Raw genomic sequence first — 23,779 nt, forward strand, 5'->3', positions numbered from 1 at the left:
CACTGAAGGTTAACTTGACACAATCCTTCTAAATTGTAATTTGACATCTTTATCATAAAGACCATCTACCATCAGAACTGTAGACATTTCAAATCAATTATGGATGAAATTCTCATTAAAATTAAATGCACGTACAAATTTATAAAAACCGAGGCACTATAACCCCAATCACATACGATGTACAAAATGCTTTACAGGAAGTTCAAATTTTTATGCATGCGTACTAATATGTAACCCCAGAGGAAACGGAGTGGCAACTCATCAAGTATACTCACAGCAGCTACCTACATCAACCGTTAGTCTTGAATTCCAGCATATCCCACAACTTTCACCATATGAGAGTTGGGCAATGTACTTGGTCAAATCGCAACGTTCAATTCTTTCAGCGGGGTCAATATTGTATAATCTGAATCTCCAAAACAAACATGCAGTGCAGACGATCCTGCAAGCAGATTGCACCGTGTCTGCTATCAGGTGACCTCACCCAGGTTCTGAGATTAAACATACTTCCTGTTGTGGCCTACATTAAAACGAACGTTACCCCAGAAAGTAATTAAGATGACGGTACTTTCTGCTGACATCCAGAGCATCACGAAGGCCTACAGTAGACTATCCTCTGTAAACTGACTTCATTGCTTCATAAGTGTTAGGAGCAGAATTAGGCCAGTCAGCCCATCAAGTCTACTCCGCCATTCAATCATGGCTGATCTATCTCTCCCTCCTAACTCATTCTCCCGCCTTCTCCCCATAACCTCTGACACCCGCACTAATCAAGAATCTATCTATCTCTGCTTTAAAAATATCCACTTGTTACGAAGGGGACGAAGAAGGGACGAGTACTTTATCGGCACCTTTGTGGCGACTCTTTTGTGTACTTTGTATGCAAAAAATAAATTATTTCACTGTACCTAGCTGGGTACAAGTGACAATAAAGTATCATCACCATCTACAGACAATTCAAAGGAAATGACCTCTTAAACAGCGATATCCAAATAATGTTTGTATCACAATCAAATGAACACTGAAGGTGTCCACATACCAGACTGACTTCTACTGTCTAGAAAATTAATTCTAACTGTGTTATAACAAAGCTCCAAGTCAAGAGCTTGTCTGGTAAATTATTCATTCTGCACAAAGATTTATCAAGTCTTGCTGCCACAAAGTCACTAGAATGGGCGGCACAGTAGCGCAGCGGTAGAGTTGCTGCCTTAAAGCGCCAGAGACCCGGATTCGATTTGGACCTCGGGTGCTGTCTGAACGGAGTTTGCACGTTCTCCCCATGACCATGTAGGTTTACTCCCGGTGCTCTAGTTTCCTCCCACATTCCGAATACGTACAGGTTAATTGGGCTCTGAATTGTCCCTGGTGTGTAGTGCGTGGATGAGAAGTTGAGATAACACAGAACTTGAACAGGTGAATGATAGTCGGCGTGGACTCAGTGGGCCGAAGGGCCTGTTCCTACGCTCCATCTCCAAAAAGAAAAAAACTATAACTTATTTCACTATATTTAACTGAGCGTTAAAAACAAAAGTCTGTAGGTTGTTAATAATTTGAGCCAGCTGTTTGTTATAAAGAGAGAAATCATGAAGTGCATTAATGAATCATTATGTGTACAAATAACACCAGAGAAACAACACTCATGTTACTAAAGGCCCGAAGCAAAGAGTAATGGCTTGGTCACAGGAACTTGACCATTAAAACACATGTAGAATGAGTGGTCTGCATGAACTGCCCATTAAAAAAATGTACAAAACATGCTTCCGTTTCTGGGCAATAGTCATTACCGCACAAAAGTTCACTCAGCCCAAGATGGCTCTCAGTATAACCCAGCCATCCTTGTTCTATTTTTCTCTGACCCTGTAAGTAGAGTGTTATCTCCCTGCTACCTTCAGGTAGAAGGTACAGGAGCCTGAAGAGTGCAACGACCAGGTTCAGGAATAGCTACTTCCCCACAGCCATCAGGCTATTAAACCTGGCTCGGACAAAGCTTTGAACATTAATAGCCCATTATCTGTTATTTGCACTTTATCAGTTTATTTATTCATGTGTGTATATATTTATATAATGGTATATGGACACACTGATCTGTTTTGAAGTCAACGCCTGCTATATTCTGTTGTGCTGAAGCAAAGCAAGAATTTCATTGTCCTATAAGGGACACATGACAATAAACTCACTTGAACTTGAACTATTTGCCACAAGTTTCTTTTTTGTGAAATTATTGATCATCACTGCTTCCATTACACTTATAATCAAAAAAATTCCAGGTCTTTACCACCTTCTGCTTAAAAATATAATCCCCCACATCTCTTTTACAACACATCTGTGCCGTTAGACTTTAGAGATACAGCGTGGAAACGGGCCATTCAGCCCACTGATCCACGCCAACCAGCGATCACCCCGTACACTAACACTAACCTACAAACCAGGGGCAATTTACAATTTTACTGAAGCCAATTAACCTGCAAGCCTGTACGTCTATGGAGTGTGGGAGGAAACTGGAGCACCCGGGGAAAAACCCACGCGGTCACGGGTAGAATGTACAAAGTCTGTACAGATAGCACTCGTAGTCAGAATCGAACCCGGCTCTCTGGTGCGGTGAGGCCGCAGCTCTACCACTGCGCCACCGTGCCGCCCAAACTACCTGTCAATGAACTCCAATGCAGAAATGCCGAGAGAGGGATCAATACTCGGGAGGCAGATGATAGCATTTACCTGGTAGCACAGCTCATCCCACTGCCTGTGCAGCAGTTCGATGCGCTCCTGCAAGATCGAGATGTCATCAGCACGGATGTAGCTGGACAAGGTCTCCTTCAGAAAGGAGAGGTGGGCAAGGTCATCAGTCCACCCTCCAAAGGAGCTTTCCAGTTCCTGCAGCGAAAAAAATCAAACCACGTGCATTACGATATACCTCAATAAATCATTGACACAGCGGGAGAGTGTTATCAATCAGCCGACAGGTCAATCTGGATAGGATCTGCATTCAATTTAAAATTCTTCGATATAAGTTGGTAGCAAAATATTCAAACTAAATAAAGCATGAAATAGAACGTCACCATGCATCTGATCTGTTCCGAGTGCAGCTCATCGTGATGGTCAGGCAGTGGCAGGGACAGCTTTTTCTTGAAGGACCTCAGCTTGTCCAGAGACTCAGCGATTCCTCTCTCGCATCGCTCCCAGTCCTTTAAAAAGTATCAATAACATCAGTCAGCAGCCATTATAAGCATCAATTAGGCACACCAGAGGGAAAGGGAGATCTGATCCCTGCCGCGGGCCACTCTGTGTGGGGTTGGATAGGGAGAACTCGATCAATAAGCTGTCTATGCCTAGCCAAAACATAATGCAGCATCGAAGGAGGTCACGCTGGCTGGAGGTTGACTGTGATTAAAGGGTGGAGCTGTTACTGGTTGCTGCCTGAGCGAGGAAGGAGGTTCCTGCCCACTGTGGCGGGCAGTGGGCAGGTGGGAAATGACAAAGGCAACAATTAATGGCGGGGGCAGGGGGTGGAAGGAAAATCTCCCAAGACCTTCTTGAAGGACCGAGGATGGAGTGGAGAGATACGGCATTCCCGCTCCTTCTGGCCCACAAGGAATTCTGTGATAGACACAAAGTGCTGGAGTAAAAGTTCCATCCTGGGAAATAGGTTCTGACTGTCTACCTTGTCTATGCTTCTCAGAATGTTATGTGCTTTGATCAGGTCTTTTATGTGCTTTGATCAGGTCTCCCTGCAACATCCGGCGTTCAGGAATTTAGTGAATTTTGGAGTATGAAGGAACTGCAGATGCTGGTTTAAACCGAAGATAGACACAAAAAGCCAGAGTAACTCAGCAGGTCAGGCAACATCTGTAAAACAATCCAAGTCTGTCTAACCCCTCCCTACAACTAATACCCCACAAATCCACGAATCATTCCGGTGAACCTCCTTTTAGTTTTTTAGTTTAGAGATACAGCTTGGAAACAGGCCCTTCGGCCCACCGAGTCCATGCCGACCAACAATCACCCGTACACTAGTTCTATCCTACACTCTAGGGACAATTTACAGAAGCCAATCAACCTAGAAACCCGCACGTATTTGAATGTGGGAGGACACCGGAGCACCCGAAGAAAACCCACGCGATCACAGGGAGAACGTACAAACTCCATAAAGACAGCACCCGTGGTCAGAATTGAACCAGGGTATCCGGCGCTGTAAGGCAGCAACTCTACCGCAGCTGCGCTACTGTGCCACCCCCGCACTCCTCTGCAAAGCCTTCACATCCTTCCTGTAATGGGGCGACCAGAACTGCATCCAATACTCCAAAGGTGGCCTAACCATAGACCTACAAAGCTGCATCATGACTTCCTGACTCTTATACTCAATGCCCCAAGCTGTGAAAGCAAGCAAACCATATTGCTGCTTTAACACTCTATCTAATGGCGTTGCCACTTTCAAGGAGTTATCGACTTGGACCACAAGATCTCTCTAATATACACAACTGGATGTAACTGTGATGGGGAAGTACACACAAAGAACTTGCAGTCTATACATAACTTATGCACTGCCAGGTCATTGGTTTAGATAGGAACAGCCGATCAACCAAAACCATTTCAGGATCCTACAATAATTGCTGGACCTTCAATGCAATGCCAGGGAGGGAGAGAGCGTTGATCAGCCATGATCATATTGAATGGCGGTGCAGGGTCGAAGGGCCGAATGGCCTACTCCTGCACCTATTTTCTATGTTTCTATGTTTCTATACCCTGGTACAAATGATTACTTGTTGAATGAATCAGGTTTCGAACAATCAATCAAGTAGTTCTTAAAGAATCGCATGGATATAAAACTGGAGATGTTATTGAATAAATCAGGAAGGGTATAAACACTAAATATTAATATATAAATGTCACTTGCTAGGATGGCAGTGACTTGAGTTAGTTAGGAGGTTATGGTGGTAATCCAGTCTTCTCTGGGTCTGTATTCCTTGCAGTTCAGATTAAGACATGATCTTGTTCAAACATACAAGTGTCTAAGGGGACACAAAGTGTTGGACAAGGGTCCCAACCCAAAAACGTCACCTATACATATTGCTGCCTGACCCTCTGAGTTACTCCAGCACTTTGTGTCTTTTTTTGCAGTTCCTTCTATCAAAGCATCTAAGGGGGTTTGGGAGGGTAGATGTTGAGCTGGTTTCACTATTGTGACAGTCATGAACAGGAGACATGGCTGCAAAAGGAAGGCTTTGTCATTTAAACTGTGAGGCGGAGAAATTTCTTCTCTCATCGAGGGCAGTGAATCTCTGGAATTTTCAGATCCAGAGGGTGGAGATAGATAAATGTTTGAAGGATCAGGGAATCGAGGGTTATGGGGACAGGAGAGGACTTGAGGCCAGCGTGGATCAGCCACGATCATATCGAATGGTGGGGCAGCCAGTGGCCTGCTCTTGCTCCTGTATTACTGTAGTTATTCATTGATGTGCCATTAACCCACCTTATTTGTGTCAGTTAACAGCTCACGAGAAAACAACTACTCTAGAAGCAAACTTTCTATATTAAAAAACTGGAGTGAAACGGAACAGGTAGGGTTCTATCACTTTGATATACAGTAAACCCTCGTTATAATGGACTTGGGGAGGGATGGGAGAGGGGGGGGGGGGCGGAGGGGGCTCAATGGTGTCTGTTATTGCCGATTGTCGCTATAGCCATGTAATGGATTATAAGTAGTAGAAACAAGGAACTACAGATGCAAGTGTTGGTGGAACTCAGCAGGCCAGGCAGTATCACTGGAGATCATGGAAAGTTGATGTTTCGGGTCGGGACCCTTCTTCAGACTTTTGGTCTGAACTTGGGCCTGGAATCGAGGTGAGGATTGGCAGAGTTAATGGTCGCCGCTGAGGGACAGCTGGAGAGTGTGTAGCGGTCGGTGGCGGCAGGCGTGGGCTAGAAGCGGCTGTGTGGGCCGACGGTGGTGGCATTAGATCCAGCCTGGAAGCGGCCAGAGGTGGTGGTGCGGGCCGGCCTGGAAGCTGCCGGGGGTGGCGTTGGTCACCCAGCCTGGACGTGGACGTTGGCAGCCAGGCCTGGTGGTGAAGATCGGTAGGTGCGCCCGCTATAACCCAATTCCATTATAAAGAGGTCCACAGTCCAGATGAGAAGCTGCTGGTGGCCTTCTACCGCTCCACCATCAAGAGTGTGCTATCATATTGTATCACAGTGGGGCATGCCGGCTGCTCAGCAGCAGACAGGAGTGCGCTGCAGAGAGTGAGCAAAACTGCCCAGAAAATTATCGGCTACCCTCTGCCTTCACTGGAAGACATCTCCAGCTCTCAGTGCCTCTGCAGAGCCAGGAAAATTATCAAAGAACCCTCCCATCCTGGACAGGTGAGTCAAAAGCCGGACAAACAGACTCAAGAACAGTTTCTTTCCCTCGGCCATCAGAACTCTAAATTCCTCAAATATCCACACGACATGAAGAGATCCATTCCACTATAAAACAGACCACTCAGCTAATATTTCTTCTTTTTTAATTCTCTTAAAGCATTTTAAAGTGTAATATTCTCCCAGTGCAATGTTCTACCTAGGTGTGACAAATATAATTTATCTACTATTTTAAGCAGTTAAATAATGTATTGGATGTGTTTTTATCTTGTTTTAACTTGTTTTGGTTGCACTGATCAGGAGTAGCTCTCCTAATTTCATTGTATTTCTAAGTACAATAAAGGCTTTTTATTATTATTAATATTATTATAAATACGAGGGTTAAAAATGATCAATAAGCAGCCTAGCTCTTTAGAACATAGAACAGTCCTGGGACTGGCCCTTTGGTCCTCTGCCTGTAGGCGATCCATACACCTTCATCATCTGCACATCCATAGCAATAAGCTCTGTCCTGAGCTCCTATCTACCTGAATTATCTTGAATCGGATTTTATTGGACTTCAATGTTATATCTTATAGACAATAGACAATAGGTGCAGGAGTAGGCCATTCGGTCATGCTCTAAATGCTGTGCCCTTTATCAGTGTACTGTGAACGGCTTGATTGGATAGTCTTTTCTTTGACCGGTTAGCATGCAAAAAAAAATATTTTCACTGCACCTGGGTGCAGGTGACAAATGTAAACCACAACTAAATGGCAAACTATCTCTCTGCATTCATGCAAAATGTCCCACCGCACAATTCCAAGAGGAGCTAGGATCCGAAAAAATAATTTAAAAGAATCTACTGGCATGGTGGCGTAGCGGTAGAGTTGCAGCCTTACAGCACCAGAGACCTGGGTTGGACAGTGACTATGGGTGCTGTCTGTACAGAGTTTGCACATTCACCCCGTGGCCTGCATGGATTTTACCGGGTGCTCTGTTTCCCGCCACACACTAAAGACGTGCAGATTTGTAGGTCAATTGGCTTTGGTAAAGATTGTAAATTGTCCGTCGTGTGTGTAGGATAGTATTAGCGTGTGGGGATCACTGATCGGTGCGGACTCGGTGGGCCGAAGGGCCTGCTTCCACGCTGTATCTCTAAACTAATTTACCATCGTCCCAGTGGCAATGAGCGACCTCAGTGGCCAACACCTACCCGTAACAAGATGCTGAGCTGCTTCCTCTGGTCGTCCAGACTGATGTTGGCGGCCCTCCATTGCTCCTGGATGTTGGTGAGCTCGGCCTGCAGGCCAGCTTCCGCCCCGCTGTCTGCCGAGAGCAGGAGCTGCTTCCCAGCCTCCACCGTCAGGATGTAGCTCCCCTGCTGCCACTGAAGCACCTTCTCCTTCAACTGCAAGAGGGAGGGAGAGAGCGTTGAACACACACACCAGCTGGGAGTGCACCACCAGGGGCTCTAACTGGAGCCGCTGATCTGACCTCCGATTTAACATGGGTCTAAGATGGCCGATGGCCAAGAGAAGGGAAGTTGCATTGTGTGCTGTAATGCAGCAATATGGATACTTTGTACCTACCAAGACTGCTGACCATACATCGACTCACATTGAAGTCTGGCTGTGGCTGGCACAAGTGTAGGATGAGACAATTGTCACACTAAGTTAGGATGCCAAGCTGAGAAGGGCCTGGATGGAGGCACTGTGCAGAATTGGTGCTGCTGCCTCAATTGGAGACACAACAATGGATGGGCCGAGACTGAAAAACGGACAAAGCAGGACTGGACATGTATGAATGATACATTATAGTCACATGTGACAAGTCAGAGTTGCCTCATGAAAGGCAGCGAGAAAGTAAATGGGTACGGTAATGGTCAAATGGGTGTCGGCAGGCTAGAGGGACTGGATGAAGGTGCAGGACTGTAAAAGGTTGATTGGCAGCACATGGTTGAGTGCCCCCTCGCCAGCCCCTCTGAACGACACGGGTGAGATACTGGCCGCGCACGGTGTGTGGCCCCACCTGAACCTCGTCGAGCAGAGCCCGGGCCTGCTGGAGGGAGACGGGAGCCGTGCTGCTCCACTGCCGCTCCAGCTGCTGCGACACGTCTGACAGCCACTTCCTCAGCTTCTCCGCCATCTCCCGGTAGCGCTGCCACTGCCGGATCTGGCTGTCGATGATTCCCCTCCGCTGCTGCGCACGACGGATGACTCCCTGCCACTGGTTACTCAGCATGGCCAGCTTGGAGTTAAACTCATCCCTGCCGGAGGAACGGGAGGCAGACTTTGGTGAGGCCACATTTAGAGGCCGCAAAATGTGTTCCGTTTTGGTCACCATGTTATAGATAAGATGTTAGAGAGTCATAGTAGTGGGGGAATGGCCCAAACTGTCCAAAATGTCCCATCTACGCTAGTCCCACACCTGCGTTTGACCCATATCCCTCTAAACCCATCCTATCCATGTACCTCTCCAAATGTTTCTTAAATGTTGCGATAATACCTGCTTCATCTACCTCCTAAGGCAGCTCCTTCGAGAGCTGAAATGAGCAAGTAGTGAGGGGTGGTGTGGGTCGTTCACGATGCTGGCTGGTTTTTTGAGGCAGCACCTCCTCTAGGTCCCTTCACAGGCTGGGAGGTCAGTTCCCGTGATCGGGCCGTGTTCACCACCTCCTTCATTCGTGGACGTTCAAGTAGCCGAACCAGGTCGTGATGCAACCAGTCTATATGCTCTTCTCCAATCTGCCTCATTTTAGACCATTAAATCTCCCCTCAGACTCCTCCAAGTCAAACAAAATGATCCCCAGGTCAAAAGGCCTCTCCTCATAACTAGATGTTGCCAGCTCTGGCAACGTCCTCACAAGTCTCTTCTGTAATCTCATGTCCTTCCCGTGCGTGGTGATCAGAAGTGGGCACTGTCCCCTGGCCCTGTCCTCATTTAAGTTTTACCCACATCCAGCATGACAGCACAGTGGCGCAGTGATAGAGCACCAGAGACCTGGGTTCAATCCTAGCCTCAGGTGCTGTCTGTGCGGAGTTTGCATGCTCTCCCTGTACGCGTGTGGGTTTTTGCCGGGTGCTTCGGTTTCTTCCCACACTCCAAACACATGCAGGTTTGTCGGTTAATTGGCTTTTGTAAATTGTGTAAGATAGAACTAGTGTACGGGAGATCGATGGTTTGCTTGACTCGGTGGGCTGAAGGGCCTGATTCCACGCTGTATTACTACTCTGCCCCAGTACATTATCACGCTCACTACTGGGGGTCTCCCTAGACATTGGTTTGTTCCTTTAACAGTATTGCAGAGGTAGAGTTGCTGCTTTACCCAGTACGTGTGCTGTCTGTACAGAGTTTGTACATTCTCCCCGTGACCTATGTGGGTTTTTTTCTGGGTGTTCCGGTTACCACCCACTCTCCAAAGACGTACAGGTTTGTAGGTTAATTGGCTTGGTAAAATTGTGAATTGTCCCTAGTGTGTGTAGGATAGTGTTACTGTGTGGGTATCGCTGGTCGGCGTGACCTTGGTGGGCCGAATGGCTTGGCTCTACGCTGTATCTCTAAACTAAACTGAAAAAAACTAAATTAGGATGAAAGGAGTCTTTTTGGCTTGTAAACCTGACACCACCATGCAATGCTTGGACACATTGTGGAATTCATTGCCACAGAAGGCTGCGGAGGCCAAGTCAATGGATATATTTAATGCATAGATGGATAGATAGATTCTTGATTTGTATGGGTGTCAGGGGTTGTGGGGTGAAAGCAGGAGAAAGGGGTTTTGAGCGAGAGATAGATCACCCGTGATTGAATGGCGGAGTGGACTTGATGGGCAGAATGGCCTCATTCTGCTCCTATCCCTTATGAACATGAACACAGCGCTGGCACTGAGAGGAAATTACCTGTCGTCAATCTGGCCCTGCTCGAGAAGATGCTGGCCGTCGCTGATGATGGAATGCAGGATCTGCTGCCGACTGAACATCTCTGCTTGGAACAGCTGCATCGAGACAGAAGGGAGAGGCGGTGAGCAAGGCCAGCCACACTGCGTCACGTCGCATCATTGGAACAGCCCGAGTACACACACAGTCAACAAAGTGGGATTAATGCTGTTAATTGGCTGCTCAGGAATGTTTGATAGAGATGCAGGTGGTTCAACCAATTCGCCCCACTGAATTGACAATTATCGTATAACTAGGTACATTGGCCTGATCGTGGAGAATTAATCTTGCGACACAAGAAACTGCAAATGCTGGAATCTTGAGCAAGTGCTGGAGGGGCTCAGCGGCTCGGGCAGCGGATGGGGAGGGAATGGCCAGGCAATGTTGCAGGTCGGGACCTTTCTTCAGATTGACTCATCCTTCTCCGAATTAATCTCTGCTGGGTTTTTTATAATTTAACAAACTTCCACAATGTTTTCCCCCTTCTCTCCACCTCACTTTGCTTCCCGCTGCTCTTGCTTAAAACTAACACTTAACTATCAAAACTATCACTAAGTTTGGTTTAACTAGTATTAAGTTCGTTTTAACTAACTTAAAACTAAAACGATCATATTCTCAACCTTGTGGCGTCCCCCGGTCAATTCGTCCCTTCCCACCCAAACCACCCCCTCCCCTGAAACTTTCCCTTGCAACCGCAGGAAATGCTACACTTGTCGCTTTACCTCCCCCCTTGACTCCATCCATGGACCTAAGCAGTCTTTCCAGGTGTGGCAGAGGTGTGCCTCATCTATTGCATCCGCTGCTCTGGGTGTCAGCTGCTCTACATCGGTGAGACCAAGCGCAGGCTTGACGATCACTTCGCCCAACACCTCCGCTCAGTTCGCAATAACCAACCTGATCCCCCGGTGGCTCAGCACTTCAACTCCCCCTCCCATTCCGAATCCGACCTTTCTGTCCTGGGCCTCCTCCATGGCAAGTGAGTCCCACTGTAAATTGGAGGAGCAGCACCTCATATTTCGCTTGGGTAGTTTACACCCCAGCGGTATGAACATTGACTTCTCAAATTTCAGGTAGTCCCTGCTTCCTCCTTCTTTCCCCTCCCCTTCCCAGCTCTCCCACAGCCCACTGTCTCCGCCCTCTTCCTTTCTTCTTCCCGACCCCCCATCCCCACATCAGTCTGAAGAAGGGTCTCGACCTGAAACGTCACCTATTCCTTCGCTCCATAGATGCTGCCGCACCCGCTGAGTTTCTCCAGCATTTGTCTACTTTCTCAACCTTTATCAGTTTGTACTCTTTGCAGATTTGCAGATAGTTCAGAGTCCTATTTGCTTCTAACCATTTTCTTAGGCCATCCTTCTGATCCTGTGTGTGCGTGGACACACCCCGGGTCTTAATGGTAATTAGCCCACTTTGGAAGTGGGCCATTTGTACTATCTCGTCCCTCCTCCGTTCTACCAAAGTGCATAATTTTGCATTCTTCTATCATGAGTCTGCCCACTGCCATCTGTCTGTTGCCACTTGAAGTCTATCCTCATTCAGCTTGAATAAAGATTAAAATAAATCACGTGGGATATAATGGGAATGGCCGCACATTTATACAAGTCATCCCAAGGGCAATAAAGTAGCAATGTTACAAAATTTTGAGATTTTAAAAATCAAGTCTGTAATTTATCCCATCAGATAAAGCATAAAAATAAGTTTAATTTGACATCTAATTCACTTTCATATCTCAAGTATTTAAAAAGTTATGGCCATTTTCATACTCGGAAATGAGCATCTTGTTCCCTATTGATTTTCTATGGACATAACAAAAAAGTTGTGATCGTGAACAGTCAAAAGCCCATAACTTTCTTAAAAATTATGAGAACTGAATGAAATTTTCAGTTATCATAGATTGAAGCATTCTGAAACAAATATAAAATAATCTTACTTGGATGACCTGAAATTAAAGCATATAATTAGTTAGTTACCTAATTGTAGCTAATTTCAGACTTCAATTACTAGATCTAAACATCTATCCATTTCTTAATAAATTATTAACATTTTTAAATAGCCTAAATGTCCAAATAATATTCACAAATAATTCACAATAAAACATGATTTTTAAATCTCATTTACATTAATTTATAGGCCAAATGGAAGGAATTCAGTGTTCAATTGCTGTAAATAAATGCCCATTTAAATCAGCTTTCCAGTGGGTCCCTGTGGAACGCGCTGGTTTAGAACGTTCACATTGCGGTAGATTTGTGCCTCAAATGCCGAGAAAAATACTGCGCGATATAATGGGCCCAAATTGAGCTACTCGCAATATTAAATTTTGTATAAAAGGATCTTTAGAAGCCCTTTTGAATGTAAAAATATACAACCTAACTTCTGCTATTTTCTTTATGAGACCCTGCGGTTGCTGACGGTCGCGGGTTTAAAGATTGATTTTTAAACTACTATAACTATTATTCAAGGCCTTTAAACCTAATAATAGCTTTTGCGACGGGGTCTATCAGCGATTTTTCGTTAATAATTAACTAGGCTGAACATTTTCGATTGGAACAGCTTAGAGAAAATCGCGTTTTAAACCCGCCCCCTCTAAACGGCGCCAAAATCGCGCACAACCTCAGCGGCAGATATTCAGCGACGCTTCAGGTAGGCTTTGCAACATACCTAAATAAAGAATAAAAATTACAACTGCACACTCCTGATATACTCGCTGCCTCGCCTGCCGGAGGAACAGCAAGGCTCGGCAAGATGGGAACATGCCAAACGCCGCCATTTTGTGACAGGAAGCTGTCCAGTTGTGCTCACTGATTGCCGATACCCAGGTGATGAAGTTCCATCCTTGGAACGCACCTGTTCATCTCCGCTGACTCCTGGTTCAACACATGCAATGGTGCCGTGTTTTGTTCTTGCAACGTCTTTGGGATGTGGGAGGAAACCGGAGCACCCGGAGGAAACTCATGCACGTCACAGGGAGAATGTGCCCTTAATCTGGAAATTTCATGATACTGACCCAGCAGCAGTGATTGGGCACTACACTGGCACAACTGGTAGAACGGGTACTTCACAGCCACAGGGAACCCCGGTTCGATCCTGACCCCAGGTCCTGTGCGTTTGTGGAGTTTGCACGTTCTCCCAGTGACCGCATGGATTTCCTCCGGGTGCTCTGGTTTCCTCCCACATCCCAAAGACATGCAGGTTAATTGGACTCTATTAACTACGTCTTTGTGAGTAAAGAGTGGATGCAAAAGTGGCATAACATGGAACAAGTGTGAATGGGTGATTGTTGATGGGTGCTAACTCGGTGGCCTGAAGGATCTGGTTCCATGCTGTATATTTCAATCCAATCAGGTTAATGGGTCGACTGGGCTTGTATTCACTGGAATATAAAAGGATGAGAGGATATCTTATAGAAACATATAAAATCATTAAGGTGATTGAACAGGCAAGATGCAGGAAAAATGTTCCCCATGTCGGGGGTGTCCAGAACCAGGGCTCACAGTTTTAAGAATAAGGGGTTATGCATTAAGGACTGAGATGAGGAAAAACACCCAGAGAGTTGTGAATCTGTGGATTTCTCTGCTACAGAAAGCAGTGAGGGTGGAAGATTGCAACCTTCACGTGGTCCGCCCTGTTTTTACCAATGCAATCAACCCGGCGTACACAATCAAATAAGATCAAGTTGTCCTACAACTTTAGGCTGTGCACGCCATACGCAAGAAGCAGAAGGCAGTGGAGGCCAATTCACTGAATGTATTCAAGAGAGTGTTTGATTTAGCTTTCACGGCTAGTGGAATCAGGGTATATGGGGAGTAAGCAGAAACGAGGTACTGATTTTGGACGATCAGCCATGATCAGGTCGAATGGCGGTGCTAGCTCAAAGGGCCAAATGGCCTACTCCTGCACCTATTTTCTATGTTTCTATGTATCAATGCAATCCAACTCAGCCCAATCCAACGCAACCCAGGTTAGTGTGAGATTTGGTGAATGCACAAGCGATGATTCTCCTGTCATTACGCTCCCGATCCCCAGCCTCTCCTCACTTGCCTCGTGTGCTCTCTGCTGTTCCAGAAGGTTCTGGTAGTTTCCAGAAATCTCCACTGCCAGCTTCTGCTCCGTATGGACCAGGAACTCCATCCAGGTCTCGCATTTCTCCAGGAAAGTCTGGTGCTGAAGCAGGAACGCCTGCAATTTACTGCGAGGGAAAATGCAATTAGTTGAGGTAAAAGAAGAAACCATTAACTTCCCTACAACTCAGACGCCATTTGACGAATCCACGACGCGTACAAGATGCGGGCGGCAGGGTGGCACAGCAGTAGAGCTGCTGCCTTACAGCGCCAGAGGCCTGGGTTTGATCCTGTCTACGGGTGCTGTCTTTACGGAGTTTGTTCGTTCTCTCAATGACCGAATACGTTTTCTCCGGTTTCCTCCCACACTCTAAAAACGTGCATGTTTGTAGATTGATCGGCTTTGATCAAATTTGTAAATTGTCCCTAGTGTGTAGGATAATGCTAGTGTATGGGGTGGTTGCTGTTTGGCACAGACTCGGTGGACGGAAGGGCCTGTTTCCCCCGTGTATTTCTAATCTAAATGGAAAAACTAAATGAGTTAACTGAATGAACATATTGCCTCGTTTAGGCATAAACCCCAAGAAATTACTTTGGATAAAGTTACAGATAACAGGCATGGGTTCAGAGCTTTACCTGAACCTCTCTGTGGTCTGGCCAGAAATGGAGGACCAATATCGGTTCAATGTCTGCATACGCTTGATCTCCTTGTCGTTGAGTGGCAACCTGTACCCCAACTCATTCAGCCGATCCAAGTCGGGAACTGTACTACTGAATCTCAGCATCTGGATCTGTGAGATACATAGAAAGAGAAAGCACCACAACATCAGTCTGAAAAAGGGTCTTTCCTACACACCCCGTTTTCAAATCCCACTGTGGCTAATCGTTCTAATCTCCATACATCCCAATAGCCACCCACTCAACATATCCTTGAATTTAATCATTCCACTATTGGCCACCATACCTACCGTTCCCTGTGACGCCAACATCTCCAACTCTCCAGTGCCTCAAGGCTCTCTATAATCTTTCTCTATACAAACCCCTCTCTATCCCTCAGCATCTACTGTGGCCATGCATAACCAACTTTGTTGTTTGTTAAGTGGCCCTATTCTCTCCCGGCTTACTTTGTTGCCCATAATAAACTTGTAGCAACTCTTTGTCTTTCAGCTAATCTGCCAAAACAAACTCATGTCTCCATTCTGCCCTTGCGATTTTCCTCTTAAGTGTACACCTACACTTGCTATACTCCTCCAGGGATTCACCTCATCTCAGATGCCTGTACCTGCCTTACGCCTCCTTTCTTTAGATCGGGGGGAGAGGGGGGGGGGAGCTGTTCCACTGTCAAACTCCTGCTTCATATTGCAGGGTGGCTCAAGAACTGACAGAAAGGAGCATGCAGTATTATTAGCAGTTCAAGTAATCGCACTCTGCATTATAGCAACCCGTTGTCATGAAAACAAACTGTCCGTACAAAGGTCTCCTCTTCCAGTGCACTGTACAGACCCTCTCAGACTTGGGCAAGGAGAGGACACCAGTGCAACAACTTACTTTCAGCTCCTCCATTCGGTCCTGGATTATGGTGAGATCAGACGAGCGGTTGGGATCCTGCAATTTCAGCACCTCATCAGCTTCCACGATCCACATCTCCAAGGCTTCCAGTTTGTTGCTGAAGGCCTCATAGTCCTGAATGCCAGCCTGTGGATTGAAACTTTCACAGTCAGGGAGACAAGACGTATCACTTGGCTCAGCTCCTCCAGGGAACCTGCAGCCCCGTAGAGCAGGGTCCCTCCACTCAATATCGCACCACCCCCTCCCCCGCCTGTTTCCCCCTCCCCAACCACTGCACAAAGTCTTTTACCTAGGGTAGGGCAATCCAGAGCTAGGGAGGGGTCAAAGGTTTAAGGTGATAGTGGCCAGATTTAACAGGAATCTGGCTACGTTGCAGGACCAGCAAAGGTTATAAAAAAGCGCTACATAAATGAAAATGAAGTTTTTTTTTTAAAGTAACAGTGCAATCAGCTTGTACATTCCTAGTAGGTCAACTTTCAAACCTTTTCTGTAATTTTGGTTAAGGCATTAAAATTAAGCTTAAGTTATTCTACAGTTCCTTGAAAAAACTGTGCTAAAACCAAACTTGGACATGTTGTGCCCAGCTACCTTTGTCGACTTTCTGATCCTATTATCATGTGAGAATAGCCGACCAAACATCCTCCACAATAATCAACACTGGGTGTGTTCTCAGCCACTTCCTATACTCTCTGTACACTCAAGGCTGTGAGTCCAATACTGCTCTAACTTCATCTACAAGTGTGCAGATTATATCACTGGCGTGGGCCAGATCTCGAACCGTGATAAGGCAGAGTAAAAAGAGAGATTTAGAGCTAGGTTACGTGGTGTAAAAACAACCAGCTCTCCCTCAATGTCAGCAAGACTAAGGAGCTAGTTATTGACCTCAGGATCCGTGCCCTAATCGGCATCAAAGGTGCCAGTGGAAATAGCCGAGAGCTTCAAGTTCCTCGTGTGAGTCCGAGGAAGGGTTCAGACCCGAAATGTCGCCCATCCTTTTTCTCCAGAGATGCTGCCTGACCCGCTGAGTTATTCCAGCACATTGTGTCTAGCTTCAGGTTCCTTAGTATAACTTACAAACCACACTGAAACTACGCACACCTAAGCCTCTACTTCCTCGGGAGACTAAGTTTGGCATGTCTCCTACAACTCCTCGCATCGTCAACAAATGCACTAAAGAGAGCATACTGAAGTGTTGCATCGCAGCTTGGTTTGTGGACATCTCTGCCCAAGACCGCAAGGAATTGTGGGTAGTTATGGATGTGGCATAGACTAGACTGCCCACCATCGACTCCATCTACACCTCATGTTGCCTCGGGAAAGCAGCCATTATAACCAAGGATCATTTTACCTGGGCTTTCAGAAAGCATTTGATAAGGTCCCACATAGGAGGTTAGTGGGCAAAATTAGGGCACATAGTATTGGGGGTAGAGTGCTGACATGGATAGAGAAGTGGTTGGCAGACAGGAAACAAAGAATAGGGATTAACGGGTCCCTTTCAGAATGGCAGGCAGTGACTAGTGGGGTACCGCAAGGCTCGGTGCTGAGATTGCAGCTCCTTACAATATATATTAATTATTTAGATAAAGGGATTAAAAGTAACATTAGTAAATTTGCAGATGACACAAAGCTGCATGGCAGTGTTAACTGTGAAGAGGAAGCTATGAAGATGCAGGGTGACAAGTTAAGTGAGTGGGCAGATGCATGGCAGATGCAGTTTAATGTGGATAAATGTGAGGTTTTCCACTTTGGTGGCAAGAACAGGAAGGCAGATTATTATCAAAATGGTGTCATGTTGGGAAAAGGGGAAGTACAGCGGGATCTGGGGGTCCTTGTTCATCAGTCACTGAAAGTAATCATGCAGGTACAGCAGGCAGTGAAGAAAGTGAATGGCATGTTGGCCTTCAAAACAAGAGGAGTTGGGGGGGGGGGACTTTCTGGAGTGCTAGTATGGGTGTTGTGGGCTGAAGGGACTGGTTTCCAGAAGGCTAGTATGGACATTGTGGGCCGAATGGATTCTTAGGCTGGCGGCTCAGTCATTCAAGCCTGTTGTGCTGGCAGCTCACTCACGGCTGGTGGGCTGGCAGTTGACTCACGGCTATTCCTTGAAATTCCATTTCAAGCAGGGTGCAAGGCCACCAAATTCAAGTGCAGTTTCTTACCAATTCAAGCAGGGTGCAAGGCCACCAAATTCAAGTGCAGTTTCATACCATTTCAAGCAGGGTGCAAGGCCACTAAAGACAGCGAGTCGTGACCTCTCCCACCTCCATCTAGCAGAGACTGAGCCACGCCCACACTTCTGGGTTTTATAGTCCCTCCCCCCCCTCCCACCAGAAGGTGTGTGGCCTTCATGGCATGATTGACAGGAGAGAGAATCTCAACATTTTTTAAACACTAATAACTCTTTTATTTTTCATCGATGGGACAAATCCTCGGCACCTGATGAGCGGAGGGGGACTCTGAGTAAGGTGGCCAAAAATCACAGCCGTACGTGGTAGCGTTATTTCTAAAATCAATACAAAGCGCAAACAGGAAGTGGTCAAGATTAAACGTTTAATTATATAGAAGGCAAGGCAACTTTAATTAGGCAAGGCAACTTTAATTAGGCAACACAGCTTTAGCATTTCCAAACCAAAGGCAACACAGCTTTAGCATTTCCAAACTATATTTTCAAACCACATTAAGGGCACTGACTGGTCAGTAAAACCACTCAGTTTAGTAGACATGTGTTCAGTGTTATTCACAGCTCAGACTGAGAGACATGACCCTCTCGCTTTCCATATTGCAGAGACTGACTGAGGCACTCAACATTTCCCAGTTTTATTGTCCCTCCGGAAGGGGCGTGGCCTTCAGGAGAGAGAATCTCAACATTTTGTAAACACTAATAACTCTTTTATTTTTCATCAATGGGAAAAATCCTCTACTCCTGCGCAGTGGAGGAGGACTGAGAAAGATGGCCAAAAATCACAGCCGTAAGTGGCAGCGGTTTTTCTAAAATCAATATACAGAACAACAGGAAGTGGTCAAGATCAGATTTTTAGTAACATAGATTAAGGGTTTGGACACGCTAGAGGCAGGAAACATGTTCCCGATGTTGGGGGAGTCCAGAACCAGGGGCCACAGTTTAAGAATAAGGGGTAAGCCATTTAGAACGGAGATGAGGAAATACTTTTTCACACAGAGAGTTGTGAGTCTGTGGAATTCTCTGCCTCGGGGGCAGTGGAGGCCAGTTCTCTGGATGCTTTCAATAGAAAGTTAGATAGGGCTCTTAAAGATAGCGGTATGGGGAGAAGGCAGGAACGGGGTACTGATTGTGGATGATCAGCCATGATCACATTGAATGGCGGTGCTGGCTCGAAGGGCCGAATGGCCTACTCCTGCACCTGTTGTCTATTGTCTATGCCATTTAGTGGTGGACATTTCCACCCTGGGAAAAGGGTTCTGACTGACTATCTTATCTATGCCTCTCATCATTTTAGATAATTCTATCAGGTCCCCCGACATGCGACAGTAATGAACCAATACCAATCCCAAACAGAACTAATGGTGGTACCTGAAGCACAGCCCGCTGTCTGTCGAGTGCCTGCTCCAGAGAAGTCAGTCGCTGAGCAAGGGACAGCCGCTCAGACTGTATAGCAGCTGCTGCTGAAGGTTCCACCTGCTGCCTCAACTCCTCGCCGAGCTCCGAGAGAACGTGATGGGAATCCCGCAGTGTTCCCAACTCCTCCAGCAGTTCCTGTAGTGGGAATGATACAAGTTTTCACTTCAGGATGTCGCTGGTCCTAGTTTGTCACATCCCAATGGAACTCTCTCACCACCAACCTACAAACCTGTACGTCTTTGGAATGCGGGAGGAAACCGGAGTACTCAGGGAAAGCCCCCATGGACAACGGGAGAATGTGCAAACTCTGTACAGACAGCACCCCGAGTCAGGATCGAACCTGGGTCTCTGGCGCTGTAAGGCAGCAATTCTACCGCTGCACCACTGTTGTAAATGATGCTCAGGTATATGAAGGCAATGCTACTGGAACTGCAGAGACTGCCTAAACATCAGGCTGTCACGCCTGTCAGTCTGGCCAATGCTTCAGTCCCAGGCACCAGGTAGGTGGTGACAGCGTTCCAGCCCAATGTCTCATTCAATCTGCGAGGCAGAAAGTGAGTGAAGATTAACTCTTGCAATGTGCAGACCTACAATTTGTTTGCAAGGCGTGGGCTTCAGCGGCAGGTTGGGTTTTGGTGCCCAACCCTGGGTGCCGTGGAGAAGGCAGAGGTGAGCGGCTGCCTTGATCCAAGGTGACAAGCTAGATGCAGGAAAAATGTTCCCAATGTTGGGCGAGTCCAGAACCAGGGATCACAGTCTTAAAATAAAGGGGAGGTCATTTAAGACTGAGGTGAGAAAAAACTTTTTCACCCAGAGAGTTGTGAATTTATGGAATTCCCTGCCACAGAGGCCAAATCACTGAATGGATTTAAGAGAGAGTTAGATAGAGCACTAGGGGCTAGTGGAGTCAAGGGATATGGGGAGAAGGCAGGCACGGGTTATTGATGGGGGACGATCAGCCATGATCACAATGAATGGCGGTGCTGGCTCGAAGGGCCGAATGGCCTCCTCCTGCATCTATTTTCTCTGTTTCTATGTGACAAGCCTGCTGCCAGATGCTAACCCAGTGACAGTGACGGAGGGTCAAAGTGCAGCCAAGTCAGGATGCGTGCAAGTTGGAAATGTTGTTGAAGATGGTGGCGTTTCCATGCACGGGCTGCCTTTGCCGTCCTTGGAGGTGGGCATGGCCGCTGCTGCCCACCTCTGCTGTCCTGTCCTTCTACCGCTGCTCCATCGAGAGTGTGCTGGCGTACTGTATAACCACATGGTATGCCAGCTGCTCTGCAGCGGACAGGAGAGCCCTTCAAAGGGTCATCAACACCGCACAAAAAAATCACTGGCTGCCCACTGCCCTCCCTGAAGGACATCTTCAGCTCTCGCTGCCTTGGCAGGGCAGCCAACATCCTGAAGGACCCTTCCCACCCTGGACACAACCTGTTCCACCTGCTGCCCTCTGGCAGACGGTACACAGGTCTTTCAAAACTCGCACAAACAGACTCAGAGACAGCTTCTACCCCATAGCCATACGTGAACTTAACAATGCAAAATAAGAAATAACACTCACATTCAACTGAATGGTTCTACCTCAGCTGCTATTGTTATTTATCTGTAATTTTTTTTTATATGTATATATTTTTACCTTTTCTTATATATTTAAAATTGCTCTTGTGAATCGCACCGTGGGATTGACTTTTAAATTTTGTTGTACCATGTGCAATGACAATAAAGAGATTCATTCATTCATTCATTCAATCATTCATTCATTCATTCATTCATTCATTCGTTCAAATGACTGCAAGATCCAATTGTACTCACATCGGAGTCCTGAATCCATTTTGTCACCTCGTCGTCTGCCACATCCCGGTTTGCAGCTTTCTTAATCAGCTCGGTGCTCCCCTCCTCCTGCTGCCTCAGGGTGGCTGAACACTGGCCCGACTGCTCCCTGTACCTCTGCCAGAGCTGCAGCAGGCCCTTCCTCATGCGGAGCTGCTCCACCACGTCCTGAAGCAAATTGTTCCAGCTGTGGGGTGGAACGACAATGGGTCAGTTAGAGGCACAGTAACTCATTCTACTCCGGGTTTAGTCACAGTGATTAGAAACAAAACCAATGCTGCCGCGGACATCTTCTCAAGGCTGTTTTAGGGCGGCACAGCGGTAGAGATGCTGCCTTACAGCGCCAGAGACCGGGTGCTGTCTGTATGGAGTTTGCATGTTCTCCCTGTGACCTTGTGGGTTTTCTCAAGGGTGAAGTGCATGGAGTCACTCTCAAAGGTGAGGTGCTTGGAGTAACTCAACGAGTCAGGCAGCATGTCTGGAGAAAATGCAGAGATGGTGCTACCAAATTAGGTAGTTAAGCCAGGTACAAAAATAACATTTAGGGTGGCACAGGGTTTGAGTTGCTGTCTTACAACACCAGACATCCAGTTTCGATCCTGACTAGGAGTGCAGTGTGTACAGAGTTTGTACATTCTCCCTGTGACTGCGAAATTGGCTTCTGTAAATTGTCCCTAGTGTGTACGATAGCGTTAGTGTACGGGTAGATCACTGGTCGGCATGGACTCGGTGGGCCAAAGGGCCTGTTTTATTTCTCTATCTCTAAAGTAAATAAAGTAAACATTTAAAAGTAATTTGGATAGGAACATGCATAGGAAAGGTTTATAAGGACATGGGCCAGGCATGGGCAAACAGGACTAGCTTAGATGGACGATCTTGGCTGACGTGGATGGTTAGGGCTGGAGGTCCTGATTCTAGGCTGTATGCCTCAACGACAGCGAGTCTGAAGAAGGGTCTCAACCCGAAACGCCACCTATTCCTTTTCTTCAGAGATGCTGCCTGACCCGCTGAGTTACTCCAGCACTTTGGGCCTATCTTGTGTCTATCTGGAACAATGACATGCGGGATAGTTATTTTGGAGGAATTACACAATGTGATAATTGCCCCCCTGAATGTAAATAAACTCTATATCCTGTTGAAAATTTGCTTCTCATAGTGGACTGAGTGAGTGGCTGTCATCCATTTTAGATTTGTGAACCTGTTTAAAAAATAATACATTGCCCGGCAGTGTTCCATGGATTTCTTACCCGACGGTAACCTCATTCAGACTTGAAGTCAGAGAGTTGTGGACGGATGGGCAACACTCTTTTAACAGCTGCGTGGTTGCTGAGCCAAACTTCTCCAAGCTGCCTTCTGACCTCTCAAGCTCCTCTTGTAAGTTCTGGTGAATATTGTGGTGGGTGACATTTAAACAAGACATAAATATGATGGCAATATTCAGTGCCGATATATATTTAACTCCTAGTAGATAGACATAGCGTTATAGAGTCATAGAGCATGGAAACAGGCCCTTCGGCCCAACCTGCCCCATCTACACTAGTCCCACATACCTGCTTTTGGCCCATATCCCTCTAAACCTATCCTATCCAAGTCAACGGAATTGACTCTGAAACCCAAATGGATGTTTCAAATGTAATCAATCGATGCCTCTTAGTTTTCCTACTTTTTACTTTGCAGTAAAGAGCGTACCTAGCCTTATCTGCTGGCCACATCTCCCTGCTCTGCATTTCGAAATACCTACAGTATTTTGTCTCTGTTCTTTAGTTCATGTATTCAGCCTCCAACTGCTCCCATTCACTCATTGAGCAGATACCACTGTTTACAGCTTATTGCCTGGTTTTACCCGATTGGAGACATCCATCCTCCCCTCCCCACTTCTCCGTGGATTATCACCTTGTTGTGGTGGGGAAGCTTGTGTAGTCCTGAGAACCTGAGATCCTGAGAGTGATGCCATCTGGAGCTATGCTCCTGGTAGGGCCACCCATGGCGGTAAGGTCGAGGGGGAGGTCTCTGACAAAGAGCAATCCAACCAAGACCTCAACGGTGGAACAGGCGGAGGGCGATGGTTGACCTTAGTGGAGCGTCACAACGGCTGGGAAGGCGGATGATGGCTGCAGCTGAAAAGGGTCTCCGGTCGTCTTGGACTCCATGCCACTGGATCCTGACCCAGATCTGTCAAGGACCGTGTGGTGGCTGTCTGTGCACCAGTCTCCCCACGTTAAACAAAGACCTGGAGACACCCATGGTCAGCCATGACCGAAGGAGGCCGAAGATCCTCCCCCCCATTGCTTAACACGCTTCTGTTGCCGACACACAAGGAATTGCAGAAGCCAAAACCTTGAGTAAAACACAAAAAGTGCTGGAGTAATTCAGTGGGTCAGACATTGTCTCTGGAGGGAATGGATAGATGATGTTTCAGGTCCGAAACATGATCCTATCCAGGGTGACAAGCT

General features: G+C 46.7%; 1 protein-coding gene across 13 annotated transcripts in view; it reads right to left on the reverse strand.

Annotated features, from left to right (window-relative positions):
* The window catches only part of syne1 (spectrin repeat containing nuclear envelope protein 1), a 440,240-nt gene that overhangs the window by 85,074 nt on the left and 331,387 nt on the right, over positions 1 to 23,779 (reverse strand). For all 13 annotated transcript variants that reach the window (XM_033026154.1, XM_033026164.1, XM_033026166.1 and 10 more), the window contains 11 exons: positions 22,574 to 22,707; positions 21,309 to 21,513; positions 19,446 to 19,628; positions 15,875 to 16,021; positions 14,963 to 15,117; positions 14,307 to 14,454; positions 10,233 to 10,327; positions 8,365 to 8,602; positions 7,550 to 7,744; positions 3,057 to 3,182; positions 2,716 to 2,871 (listed from right to left, as the gene is read on the reverse strand). In XM_033026154.1, the coding sequence (XP_032882045.1) occupies positions 2,716 to 2,871; positions 3,057 to 3,182; positions 7,550 to 7,744; positions 8,365 to 8,602; positions 10,233 to 10,327; positions 14,307 to 14,454; positions 14,963 to 15,117; positions 15,875 to 16,021; positions 19,446 to 19,628; positions 21,309 to 21,513; positions 22,574 to 22,707 (1,782 nt within the window). The remainder of the gene's footprint in view (positions 1 to 2,715; positions 2,872 to 3,056; positions 3,183 to 7,549; positions 7,745 to 8,364; positions 8,603 to 10,232; positions 10,328 to 14,306; positions 14,455 to 14,962; positions 15,118 to 15,874; positions 16,022 to 19,445; positions 19,629 to 21,308; positions 21,514 to 22,573; positions 22,708 to 23,779) is intronic.

Source organism: Amblyraja radiata, chromosome 8 (genome assembly GCF_010909765.2).
Source record: "Amblyraja radiata isolate CabotCenter1 chromosome 8, sAmbRad1.1.pri, whole genome shotgun sequence".
NCBI classification, from domain to species: domain Eukaryota; kingdom Metazoa; phylum Chordata; class Chondrichthyes; order Rajiformes; family Rajidae; genus Amblyraja; species Amblyraja radiata.